This window comes from Hippocampus zosterae, chromosome 19, assembly GCF_025434085.1.
Source record: "Hippocampus zosterae strain Florida chromosome 19, ASM2543408v3, whole genome shotgun sequence".
NCBI lineage: Eukaryota > Metazoa > Chordata > Actinopteri > Syngnathiformes > Syngnathidae > Hippocampus > Hippocampus zosterae.
The window spans coordinates 1,564,673-1,577,559 of record NC_067469.1 but is presented as its reverse complement, the minus strand read 5'-3'; the positions used below and the strand labels follow the sequence as shown (position 1 = coordinate 1,577,559).

General features: G+C 44.8%; 2 protein-coding genes across 4 annotated transcripts in view; both read left to right on the top strand.

The window, feature by feature from the left end:
• The first annotated feature begins 84 nt into the window (after positions 1-84).
• On the top strand, positions 85-3,914 carry LOC127592655 (uncharacterized). Its single transcript, XM_052053594.1, has 4 exons — positions 85-398; positions 1,018-2,195; positions 2,928-3,233; positions 3,855-3,914. Exons 2-4 carry the CDS (start codon positions 1,035-1,037, stop codon positions 3,912-3,914), a joined length of 1,527 nt encoding a protein of 508 aa, XP_051909554.1. The 5' UTR covers positions 85-398; positions 1,018-1,034.
• fam49a (family with sequence similarity 49 member A) overlaps positions 3,855-12,887 on the top strand; it is a 30,672-nt gene continuing 21,639 nt past the window's right edge. For 2 of the 3 annotated variants that reach the window (XM_052052350.1, XM_052052348.1), the window contains exons 1-3: positions 3,855-3,998; positions 4,334-4,414; positions 4,762-4,955. In XM_052052350.1, coding sequence (XP_051908310.1) covers positions 4,769-4,955 — 187 coding nt within the window. In that variant the 5' untranslated portion in view covers positions 3,855-3,998; positions 4,334-4,414; positions 4,762-4,768. Of the gene's footprint in view, positions 3,999-4,279; positions 4,415-4,761; positions 4,956-12,887 lie in introns of those variants that run through there. The other variant, XM_052052349.1, reaches the window with a different exon arrangement.

Here is a 12,887-nt window from a genome sequence, read left to right as displayed (position 1 = left end):
GGTGCTTAGGATGATGCTGCTAAACGCACACTGCCGTGATGCACTGAGCAAGAGACACGCAGAGAGAGAGAGGGAGAGATGCGCCTATCTCCTCGATGTGTGTGCGTGTGTGTACGCCGTTAATGTTTCGTGATGCTGCGCCTGACATGAAATGGCACGAAGCAGCCTTTTCGCCAACAAATCTTCGTAAATAATTGCCAATTGGACACCAGATATCGACTATGACACCAGCTTCCTTTAAAAAACTGCTTTTACACTGACATCACGTTTCCTCAGCACCAGTTTGGCGCCACTCAATTGGTTCTCGACCGAGAAGCGATTTCAAGCTAGCTGCTAACTCGTCGTAAAGTAGCCTTCTTCTTGTGGGCTTCTAATAAAACTATCAGGTTGGTTTAAGGGTGAGTTACGATTATTAGATATATATTATTATGTATATTTTTGGGATACTGTAAATGTCAATGAATAAAGAAATACAGTATTACTATTTTGAATGGAACAATGTGCATACACAAGTATCTTGGGCTCGCTAGCGATACTCTTTTTTTAATGCAGTAGAAGCATTCTCTTATGAGCTCATTTTCATATCATTTCGCCGAACTCTATGTAGCACGTAAGAAATGATTCAATGAGCTAAACAGAAACCCAATTTTGAACAAATGTTAAGGTCAACACTTTCCAAAATTAGGGAAGAGGATTAGGGTCAGAATTCTGAGATTAAAGTCAGAATTCTCACTTTAAATTAGAATTCTGAGATAAAAGTGAGAATCTTGCCAACCTTTTTTTCTTCATTGGCCCTAATCCTCTTCCGTACATTTGAAATGTTGACACCTGTGAAAAGAAAATGCAGTTTGGTTGCTAACACCTTTTTACTCTAAGGATTGTTTGAATGTAAAACTTAAACTATTTGTTCTTTCAACAGCATTGTTGCTGCTAACCATCAGTGGATGCCAGATTGTTGTCTCTTGACTTTGTCTTGGGTATGCAACACATATTCTGTATTATAATTTTTTCAAACAGGTTTCCTTACAGACAAAATGGATTCCATCGTGCATGGAAGCACGAGCCTTGAAACAGAGACTAAATGCTTCCACCTCTCCCCCAAAAGAGCGAAAAGAGACGATACAAGCACGTGTGACCTCCCAGATTTTTTGACATTACAAACCCTTGGAGCCACACCTTTGGCCTCAAGCCGGGATTCAGACCGTACACGCTTAGAACAAAATGGACATATTCTGGACAAAAAACCTTGTGCACAAATTCAAAACACTCGAGTATCTGTCGGGCCTCAGGCTGAAGGCACAATCTCAAACGCACCTGAAATCGGTGTCATCTGTGAAGAGAGGCCCTTTCTTCATCTAAAAATTTATGATCAGATCGACAAGCTCAGCCCAAGCCCATTATCGGGGTCATGCAATTTGAAAGACGCCACTGTTGACATGTCCACGCATCCCCAGCATCAACTCCTGGATAAATCACTTGAAGACAAGCCTACTGATTGTACCTTACCTTGTGAAAATGAATCGTCCAATGATGGGGAAGTCAGAGATCAGTCTTATTTCTCATCCCACTCCAATCGACATGACACTGTTCCAAGGACATGTAGCCAATCTGTTGCATTTGATGAGAGTAATCAAAAGGAGGAGGGTTTCACCGATACTATCTTCCAACAGGGGGTGAGACGAGATGAGGGAGAGAAATCTCCCAGTCTTATTAAGAAGTTTCAATTATTTGTCCCTCCACCTGATAACGGTATTCCCATAATGTTGGAACAGGATAAAAGCAAAGTGGAGATGTGTGACAGTCATGCTGTGTGCGGCAGGGAAACAAATGACCAAGCTAACGATAATGGAACAAGCAACACCGTCTCTCCGGTTGAATGTACTGAGGTATTACTTATCTCTTACCACGCTCCACAGGCCATGTACATTTCAGCTGAAACAGAAAGCATTGATAACTTCGGACGGGCAAATGGAGAGCATGATGAGATGGCGGCCGAAAAACAGAGGGAAAGAGTTCATCACACGCCAGAGACTCACATGTCTGCGGGAATCAGCATAGAGCCTGCTGAAGAAGAAGATAATAATGCAGACCTTCGCCGAGTAATGGAGCCTGCACTCTGGAGCAAAACTGTCAAGGCGGCTGAAGAGAATAGCTTTAACTCTGAGAGCGTCGCAGGTGAAGAATTACCTCCATCAGTAATAGACTGTGAGCTGGAAATATCTCTTGCTCCCGCATCTGATGCCAGACCATCGCAGCCCACTTTGGATGGGTCCGTTCCATCTCCTAACCGGAGCAGAGCACAACAGCATGAAGACAAAAAAGAGAAATTGAGTGAGTCATTTTCCGTTCCCTCCTTTGGAATGCACAACACATCTGGCTTCGAAGGCAGCTGTCACCTGACATCAAGTCCCAGGATTAGTCCACAAAGGACCGCAAAACCTCCCGCAGCTGGGGATGGAAGACAGCAAAGCGGTGTTATTGGGGGCCATCATTTGGAAGAGCGCTCCAGCTGTTTGCCTGTCAGCCGTGACGACCTGAAGGCCCGCCATGTTCAACATTCACTGCCTGGAGCCGGCACACGGGACGAGCCAAAGGAAATCAAAATAATGACAGGTGAAATAAAATCAGATGAGCTGGCTCTGCAACAAGATAGCCCAAGCATTGTGGACATAAGCGAGCAAACACTCGAGGGGGGCTTCACAGAGGGCAGCCAATTGACACCAGGAGAGGCCGCGCTACATGACATCACACAATGTCAACAAACAGTGAAGATGCTGGAGCGCGGAGTTGAGCTTTTGACTTCATCCAGCGATGCCATTAAATCAGAGCCTCGTGAATTAAGCCACAGACTCCTCCCACAAAACACAGATCGCGTTATGGCTCAAAAGTGGCAGGACAGATTCTCCGCTTTCGCGATGTGCACCCAGGTGCCAGCGGGCTTTGACAACTTCCACAAGGTCCGACTGTCAACAGATGATGATGATGATGATGCTGTCCAAGGGAACGGCTGTCCGCACGCCAGCTTGGCCCTGCGGCTCATGAAATCCCCAGTTAAGTGTCACGTTGAGGACTTCGCCAATGGAGATTTCAACACGGATACCAACTGTACTCAAGGTTTATCAGGGGAGGACATGATTGCTTCAGAGTTTTCTACTGATGCCGGGAACAAGAGGCCGCCAACCAACGACCCGATCCAGTGCCTGGAGTTCAAGATGAAAAATGAATTTGACTTGGTCTTAAAGGAACTCAACGTGTATTTTGATATCTGTAAACGTGAAATCGCATGTGACAACGGGACGTCTCCTGAGCAGTGCGGGGACATTCTGTGCAGTGAAGTCTCCGAGAGCAAATGTCACAAATGTCACAATTGTTCAGAACTGGCTCTCCGCAGAGATTCAACTTTAGGTAACTACATCTCATTTCAATTGAGCTTTTCTGTCTCAGTGGCCCGAGACTATTAAGAGCATTCCCTTTGAGTCAGTTGCTCAAGGACCATTGTTGATATAAGAACTGTTTTTAGTGTTCCAATTAACCGGCCACACATTTCTCATTCAAAGTTATTTTGTATGTTGGCCGAAGTCACAAACGTCATCAACCTCACTTCACATAAAAAAATAAAATAAAATTTAAAAAATGCAAGTTGGAAGGATTTGTCTTAATTGGGACCCTAGTTTTAGTTCTTTGGGTGAAATTTGAAGTTAAAATGTTCATCTTTATTCAATGCCATGGTATACTGTATACACAAACAGTAACTTTGGATCGTCCTTGTCACATTGTGACATTGTGTCACCTTTACAAAAGATACATTGAGACCATTTTTTAAAATTGTGTTTTCATGGACTGTATTTTTTTAGATCCGGATGAAGGCCACAGCATCGAAATACGTGTTCGAGATCCAGAGGCTTGTTGTATAACCCGCCGTGGAGGTGAACAGGAAGTGCCAGTTGCATACCACGTGTCCAAAGAAGCATCAAGTCAAGCCACAGAGAATCACAAAGGTTAATTTTTCCTTTGTCTTGTAGAGAAACACAAAAACAGATTTTCATTACTTTTTTTTTTTTTTTAATCCTACTCCCAAAAAATCCAAAATGAACTCAGTCTCACTTGTTTCAAAGATAAATCTTTTTAAAAGGTTTATTCAGGGTGGCAAAAAAAAAAAATCGGAACCCCTTGTCAGCATTCAGAGGTTCATTCCCCTTCCTCGATTACCTGCAGGGAAACGATAACGCCGGTGTGAATGGAGGCGCATTGTATGAGGAGGAAGAGATAACAAATAAAATAGGATTAGCCACTCATCCCTGGCTGTGTCTCACTTTCAATACGTGGCTTCCAGAGACTCATCAGACAGAACTGAAAAGGACAGCGTGGACCCCGTCCTTCATGGGTCTGCCTCTCACGCAGCAACAAAGCCACGGTGAGTCGGTGATCACAATCTTTCGTTCAAAGGTGCTGATAGTTGTTCCCCATCACAATGATGGTTTTCCCCTTTTGAAAGTTGGCTCCGTTCACTCACTGCTTTGGCAAAACAATTTGGAAAAATTGAATAAGTGCACGTGTTCAATTCCTATATGGTGTATTGCCGGGGAAGCTGGAATATACACGATACAAAGCTTTGCTCCGCAATATTTGTTCCATTCGGCAGGAGAGCCTTGGAAGAATGTGAAAATATCCTCAAGCGACCCTTACAATACACACCATCCAACAAATGCAAACCTTGAAGAGCCGAGTCGTCCGTCTACATTATGCTTTTTTTTTGCGCAGCACGATCATGGGAGGCCAAGAGACCGGAGCCCCTGAGGACGTGCACCCGCCCAATCCGACTCGGACTGTCCAAGAGAGCCAAGCCCAAATCCCTGCACCGTTTCCACCCGTGCAAATGAGCCCAAAAAAATGTTCACAGGGAGCATTTCTCAGCCGCAGTCCGTTCCATGTTGTGTCATTGTGTGAGTGTTGCGGTAAGTTTGTTTTTTCACACAATTGCATTTACACTGATCGAGAATTATGATCCGGCTCCTACTGCCTGTTTTTAATATCGTTGCAGATATTTATTCTTCTTTAGTAGTCCTGTTGAACCACCGTTGTAGTTTCAAAACTCTCTCTTGTTGACCTCCTGAATATTCATGTTGTTCATTAAATAAGTCCATATTTAAAAAAAAAAAAATTCATTTGTAGTTCATGAAATCCAAAAGATGCAACAACTGCATTTGGCTATGATGATTTTTTTCCCGTAGGTGTTTTTTAAACAATCTGCAATTTGCTGCACTTGTGTGTGGGCGTACAGTCAAGCTAAGTGCGATATTCTCTGTCCTCGTGTGTTTTTTTTTTTTTTTCCATTATAAGAGTCCTGCAATATAGCCTTGAGGAATTCTTTAGCTGGAGTTGAGTTTTGGTCTCGGGGAATTAGATATTTGCATAGATGGCATCTTAGAGGAGCACCAGCCAGTTGTCACAACAGGAAAACAGTATTAAGCTAATTCAAAACTTTCTGTCTCATTCGTGTTTTTTTAAACAAAATTACACTTCCTAGTTTGAACAGCATAATGGCAATGTTTCTTCTATTTCAGGTGAAAATTAATGAGCAAAAAAAAATGTCTCTGGAGCAAGAAATGGATTTGCTCGCACCTTTGAAGAGAAAACATGCTATGCGTGTTTCTGCTCGGTGCTCCTTTTGTTGTCGCGGTGTGTATACATTGCCGGCAGTTCTCCGCACATCCAGTGTGTACAAAGTATCAAAGTTGCCGCATCAAGCTGCCAGACTGCAGCATCTTTGCACAGCTAACCTAGCGGGGCTGAAGCACGCATGACAGCACTGTACCGTATGTGCACCCAACCAGTCATGTATTTGTTGACCCCCCATGCTGATCAATAGTAATCACAGGACCGCAGAAGCAGTGATATGACCCACTTGGAGACTAAAAATACAACCCGGAATATCCGTGGCTGTTGCCGGGTGGAGCATGAACTCAAATTAACATAGAAATAGGACACTATATGTGAGCGCTTTGATACGTAGCGCATTGATTGGAAGCCTCGGACATAAAAGAGCACTTCATTTTTATCGCAGTCATGTAGAACTCAAGTGAGTTTTTAAATGAGCAATTTCTGAACAAAGTGGCCTAGAAAATGGGATACTTCAGAACACTAGAAAAATACCACAGCGGAACCTTTATTAACTGTTCAAACTGAAAAAAATCTCCCAACGCAACCCGTAAATTGGGAGCATAAAATATGATGCCAGCCGGTCAGTAAGAAACAAAATGGCGCTCGTTGAATTGGCAGTGTCCCGATGAAGAGAGGCAGCCTGCGAATGGTCGCCACATGGTCAGCAACACCAGCATGAGAACGTGATTGCTGGTCTATTACCGTATCTAAAAAAAAAAAAAAAAAAAATGCCACACGGTAAATCATTCTTAAAGGCCCATAATATCGGGAGCCTCTGCGAGATGAGCGACGAGGTGCATGAGGACGAGTTTCGTGAGGTGATGCTCAGATGAGCGAATGCGTGGGGCCGGAGCCTATCAGGCAAAACAAAGTAGGTGGGCGCCCGTTATGGCTTGAATTGACACGTGCCAAAATCTCTCATCCTGCCATGATGGTACTTGATTATATACTCTGCGCGCTACAACACCCTTTTAATCCACCCACGCATTGAGCACTGCTCGTTTCCAAGATCACATTTGAAGCAGCGGCCAATTATGGTTCAAATCATTAAAATTGTACATAATCCTGCGGAGATGCAGTCGAATTTATGAAGTACCAAAGACGAAATCAAGGCTTGCGATGTGTTCACACGGTTGATTAAGCAAAATGGTTTTCAAAGTGCCTGCCAGCGAGCTGATGTGAAAATGACGGGCTGTCATCAATTCGCCGCAACCAATGCGTAATCGGCAACCGCCTTTCCGCCAACCCCACGGCAACGATAGAGGGTTTTGATTTGCATCGGACAAGCCGGGGAATTTATTCCCTGGCTTTCCGACCAGTTGCCTCGTTTGCAGGAGGCAAAGAAGAAGAAGAACGATTTTTAATTGAGTGGATAATTTAACAAGCGCTTGCATTTCTGCTTTTATGTGACACACGCAGCAGAAACCAACAGAGTGGAGATGATGAGAATGTCATAAAAATCCCTCAGGTCGAGCCGCTCTCATGTAGTTTTTGCTCATCTCTCTCTTGAGTGAGTCGAATCACCATGACACACAAATAGTGTTCTGGGTGCAGGTTGTTATACTCCAGACTGTATGTCATCAATTTTGCACCTTGCTTCGGGTTTAATTGCCAACACACGTTCCACCAGAACGCCGCCAGATCCGGAACCCGCACCTCGTATCATGATCGCCAACACAAAAGGCTCGGCGGGGCGAGCGGCGGCTTATTTGCATGCGAGGAGAGAGGCGGCTTCAACAAATGTCTCATCTCAATATTGTCTCGGTGGTAGACTAGAGCAAACTGCAGCTTCTTGAAATATTATGCCACGGAAGCAAAGTTTGGGGATGACAAAGTTGAGGAGGTAAAGAGCCAATGGAGCGGAATGTTTATGTGCAGCCATGAAAAAAAAAAAATCAAAATCATTTATCTTCTGCGGGTGGATTGCCATGGCAACAGGGCACACCGCCTCCCCTCCTGCCCCTGTTTATCCTGCTCCCTCTTTCTTTTTACAACCATCGCTCGTATGAAACGGCCGAGCGTGGGTTAAGGGGACCCAAATGGTCAGGGGCTGGGGGGGGGGGGGGGGGGTGTTGTTTGTTTGTAAATCAGAAAATTACAAAATTATCCGCCGGATAATGACGCGCTGTCTCAAGAGCTGTGCAGAGAGCAAGTGGCTGGAGCATGTCTGCAGGTAGATTCTGCAACTTTTCAACGACCTGCTGCATAAGTTACACCACTTTTTTTTTTTTTTTTTTTTTTTTCTGGGCCGGCCAGAACCTGAGGAGAGATGTCATTGTCAGATTTGTGCCCTTTCTGGTTCAAGTGATGGGCTTGTCAGTTCTCGCCTGGATGAATAATTTAGTAAGGGAAGAAAGAGAAGGGCAGTTGTTGACCTCTGCATGCTACAGAGCACCTGCAGCGAGTGAGCTGCACGCTTCGCCATAAACAAGATACGTAGAAGAACAAGAAGGGAAGAAAACTGAGCAGACTTGTTTTTTTTTAAGTTACGGTACATGTTCTCCAATAAGTCTTAGCATTCTTGGTCTTTGAGGGAACCGCTCAGTTATAGCTGTGCTTTTATTTCGCGTGTGTGTGTTTCATTGAATTGTTTTGGATTCGTGGCCTAGGAGTGCTTTTCATCTCAATATTTACATAAGGCGGCCCGGTAGTCCAGTGGTTAGCACGTCGGCTTCACAGTGCAGAGGTGCCGGGTTCGATTCCAGCTCCGGCCTCCCTGTGTGGAGTTTGCATGTTCTCCCCGGGCCTGCGTGGGTTTTCTCCGGGTGCTCCGGTTTCCTCCCACATTCCAAAAACATGCGTGGCAGGCTGATTGAACACTCTAAATTGTCCCTAGGTGTGAGTGTGAGTGCGGATGGTTGTTCGTTTCTGTGTGCCCTGCGATTGGCTGGCAACCGATTCAGGGTGTCCCCCGCCTACTGCCCGAAGACGGCTGGGATAGGCTCCAGCACCCCCCGCGACCCTAGTGAGGATCAAGCGGCTCGGAAGATGAATGAATGAATATTTACATAATTAGGACATAGGTTAGTGCCAGATGTTGGGCTCCGCCTCCAGCTGAGGATGATGATAACTGCAATTAGTCCAACGAGATGCTTAGCGAGACGCGGTCTTGATAAGCGCCGACTGCCGCAGGTGTTGCCGATGACGGTGGCAGGTGGCCACCGCCGGTCCGATTTCCCGTTGCTGTTCGCGTCCGTTTTCTTGGAAGCTGTTGGTTCTGGTCATCTCAAATGTCAGGGCTCTTTGATCATTCAGCCGTAAAATCAAGTCAGATTTATTTCGATAGCCATTCATCACAAAGAGTCTCTGCTTGACGACACACCTTGCCACCCCGTGATCTTTTGTCCCCAGATTATGATGATTATTATTAGCCAAGTCTTCAACCCTTTTCCAATTTCTTTGTTCAAAGAGCGGAAATTTTTGAACAAATCTCTCCCCCAGATCATAGCCAAGACGTTAAAGTGATTCGAAGCGGTCGGGTTAAACTCGAGCAGCGCCACGAAAATTACCGTCACCACGTGTGAAGATCGTTCGTTTTTATTTGATTTTATGGTTGTATTTCATCCCATTAAGTTTTCGTTCTGCCGTCGCTGTGTGGCATACCCGTTTCCATTCCCCGTATTTGACATCCTAGTAAATCAGGTCCTAAAATTCCTATTAAAGGTCCCACTGGTGCATTTTAAAATCTTTTAGCAGCAGCCGCAACTGAGCAGCATTTGATCACAATAAATCAATGCGGTTGCGCCGTAGGTGGGAGGCTGCAGACTTAACAAGGCCCCTCATTTACAGTCCAGAAAACATCACTCTTTTTATCTTTGTCCCTCAACATCTATCAAGTCAGCCGTACATTTCTCCCTTCTACTTCTCCCCGCCATTACCATGTGGCAGCCCGAAAGACAGATTGGCGTTCTCGCGTCCAAACGACTCGGAATCATTTCTCCCGACGCAAAGCACAGTAAGCAAAGCCTGGGATGCCTTGATGCATGTTCCCTGGGAGTGTTAGAAATAAATGTGAGCTCAGCTCGCAAAACAAGCCCTGATTCTTTATCACATCTGTAAATTACGGCAGTACTATCTCCTGGGATCATTAAAAAAAAAGCACTAATGGTAGTCGATGGAGATCTGTGTGAAAATCGATTCATCATCCAAGCAGCCACAAAGTACTATTTCCAACAATGGCTAAAACATGCATTCGATGTTAAGTCTGAACTCATTGGCCACACGCATTAGCTGTTAGCTCCCCGCACACATGACAAATTCTGATGAGCTTTTGGAATGATCAGTAATTGCACTGGAAATTGGCTCCGCCGCAGCATGATCATTACGAAAACTCACACCAATGCTTCCTCAGAACAAAACACTTGTGAGTATCGTTAGAATCGTGTACGTGCTTATTGGCAACATTTCATGTTTTCATTTTTAAGATCAATTGTAGCCGCCAAATCTTACCACTAATTCCCACAGTATGCCTATTCTGGCCGTCAATGGGGCAATAGGTGGGGCGCGCCCTGAACCGGTTGCCAGCCAAGTCCGCACAGGAAAACCTGAGCCGAGCTCTAAACCCCATCCGACCGCGAGGCAGCTATGCGCTACGCTGTCCAACCGTGTACAAGCAACAAATAGGACTCGGTCACCGTGGGCACACTTTTATTGTATTTTCTGGGCAGACAGACAGGAGACAATAAATATTTTAACTCGAGCATTATTGTTTGCTCAATAAGGTATTATCGTTTCTTTTTCCCGTGAGCAAAATGACATTTTTTTTCTCTCTCTCTCAAAGATGAATATGGGCTTTCGCAGCTAGATGCGTCCGCAGTGGGCTCAGCAGGCGGCGACTTGCAGTGGGCCGGCATTAGAATTCAACCGGCGTGACCTATTGGTCGCCCACTGTTTTTAACTCATCCACTTTTTCATTCACTTCTGTTTTGAAACACTTCTGATACTCAATTTGAATGAATATCAAGTTTTATAAAGGATCGTCGGAGATAGGCACTCAGAAATAACGACATGACACTTCTGGCTACCAACAATAGGCACTTTATTGGTCCCACAAAGAAATGATAACTCAGTTCAAACAAGTTGTATGAAGCTAAAGAACTCTTACCGTATGCCATTAGGGTGGAGAGCCAACACCCTCAGCAGAGTGAGCTTCAATACGAGCTGGGCGTTCGTACGTTAACCCGCAGCGGACTCTGCTGAGGAGCATCGCTCCCCTCCTTTTATCCTCTAAAGCAGTCATGTCCAAAGTCCGGCCCGCGGGCCAAATCCGGCCCGCGGTCGAATTTCATCCGGCCCTCGGCCCCTGTCATAAAATCAGTGCCGCCTGGCCCGCAGGTTGGGCGCAATGGAACACGTGTTGCATTGACTGAGGTCTCGTAGACTGGGGAGTGATGTTTCATAGATTACTGCTTCCCTCTAGTGGCTAAATGAGTAATAGCATTCACTAAATGAGTAATAGCATTTAGACACTAGAGGGCATCACTCACGAGTTAACAAGACATCACTCCGTGTTTAGATTGACTGATATGTCATATTTCAAATTCCTGTTTCAAATGAACCAAAAGAAATTCTTAAGATTGTTGAAATTAAAATAAAAATGGAAATGTGAAACAGACTGGCTTACTAAAATTTGTTGAACAATATTGTTGTTCAATGTAAAGAATGTCAGCCAAGGTCGGCCCCCCGACATTTTACCACATCAAATCTGGCCCCCTTGGCAAAAAGTTTGGACACCCCTGCTCTAAAGTGTGTGCATCGGGAGGGGTGAGTGGCCATTCTCATCCCTCCCTACGCCACACTGTTTGTTGTGTAATCAAGTGGCATTGATCACAATCAAGTTTTTACAATTCAAGCAAAGCAGACTATGAAGTCGTCAAAGCAGGCTAAATAGTTTATCTCTGAAGTCGTCAAAGCAGGCTCCAGAGTCCATCTCTGAAATTGCTTAGGCAAGCAAGTCACCAAGTCATGCAATCATCTCAAAGCAGTTTTTCACTGAGAAGATAAACATTGATTAAAGAAAACATCACAAAATATCTTAATATACCAACTTCCTGCACCGTTCCATTCTGAATGCCTCCCGATCCATTTGTCTGCCTTTACTTTCCCGGAACATCATGATCATGCACTACACTTAATTAGTTCCTAACCGTCTCCTCATTCATTTTTCTAATTGCTTCTTCACAGTCTTCATTCAAATGGAATTAGAGCAGAAGTAAGTCACATTTTTAGCGCAAATGAACAGCTTCGACGTTGTTTGGATGGTCCACTGGCTTGTAATGAGTTGAAGAGGGCGGCTGTTATCGTCATGGCGACCCCAATTAGCTGCTATAGAGGTCCATCTGTCCTTCCATCCATTTTCGATGCCACTTCTCCTTATGTGATGGCCCACAAACTTTGACGCGACCAGTCAGTGGTACATAGTGGAATGGTCGCCAGCCAATCGCGCAGAGCAGTGGCGATACAGGAAATGGATGGATGGTCGTGGTAGAAAAGGTGCAACAAAGTAGCAGCAGAAAAAAACTGAGCATTTATTCACTCCCCTAGATCTGAAGGTCCAGCATCGTAGTAACTATTCCTTTTTATTCCAGTGGAAAATTTCCAGCTTCCTCTTATGTTGACGTGCAACTTCTTGATTCGATTTGTGACAGCGCGATGACAAACTGCCGCACCAACAAACATATTTGCAAGGATAAATAGGACATGTGTAACGAGATCTAGCGGGGAGATCAATACCGGTTCTATTTTAGTATTCACCAAACTCGGCTATGACTTGAAAGCAGGCCACTGTAGCTGAGGCTAGCGGGATTACAAATAAAAAAAAAAAACAAACAAACAGAATACTAATCATAGCTCTAAATGTGTGTGATTTATGAAGCGTTGGTTAATTTTCTCGGTGCATGTCTTCGACAATGTTGGCACAGCCTGCTCTTATCGTTTTCTGTAGCCCAGCCAGCAGCTCTCATCTGGGGGGGACTGAGTGGCCTCGTGCAGGCCTTGTTAGCCCGGGAAGTGGGGCCCTGAGCCAGCTGTGCTGGAAGAAATAGAGCTGCAAATTCACCAGAACATGTTGTCCTGGAGGATTAAGATTTTGCCTGTGTGAGTGCGCGTGTCTCTTTTTTTTTTTTTTTTTTTATAAATGGAGAATGTCTCCTTAGTCCTCCAGGCTTGCATTTGTGTTGTGTCTTGCACAGCAGCATTCCCTTGACGCATATTTTCACCATGGCAAC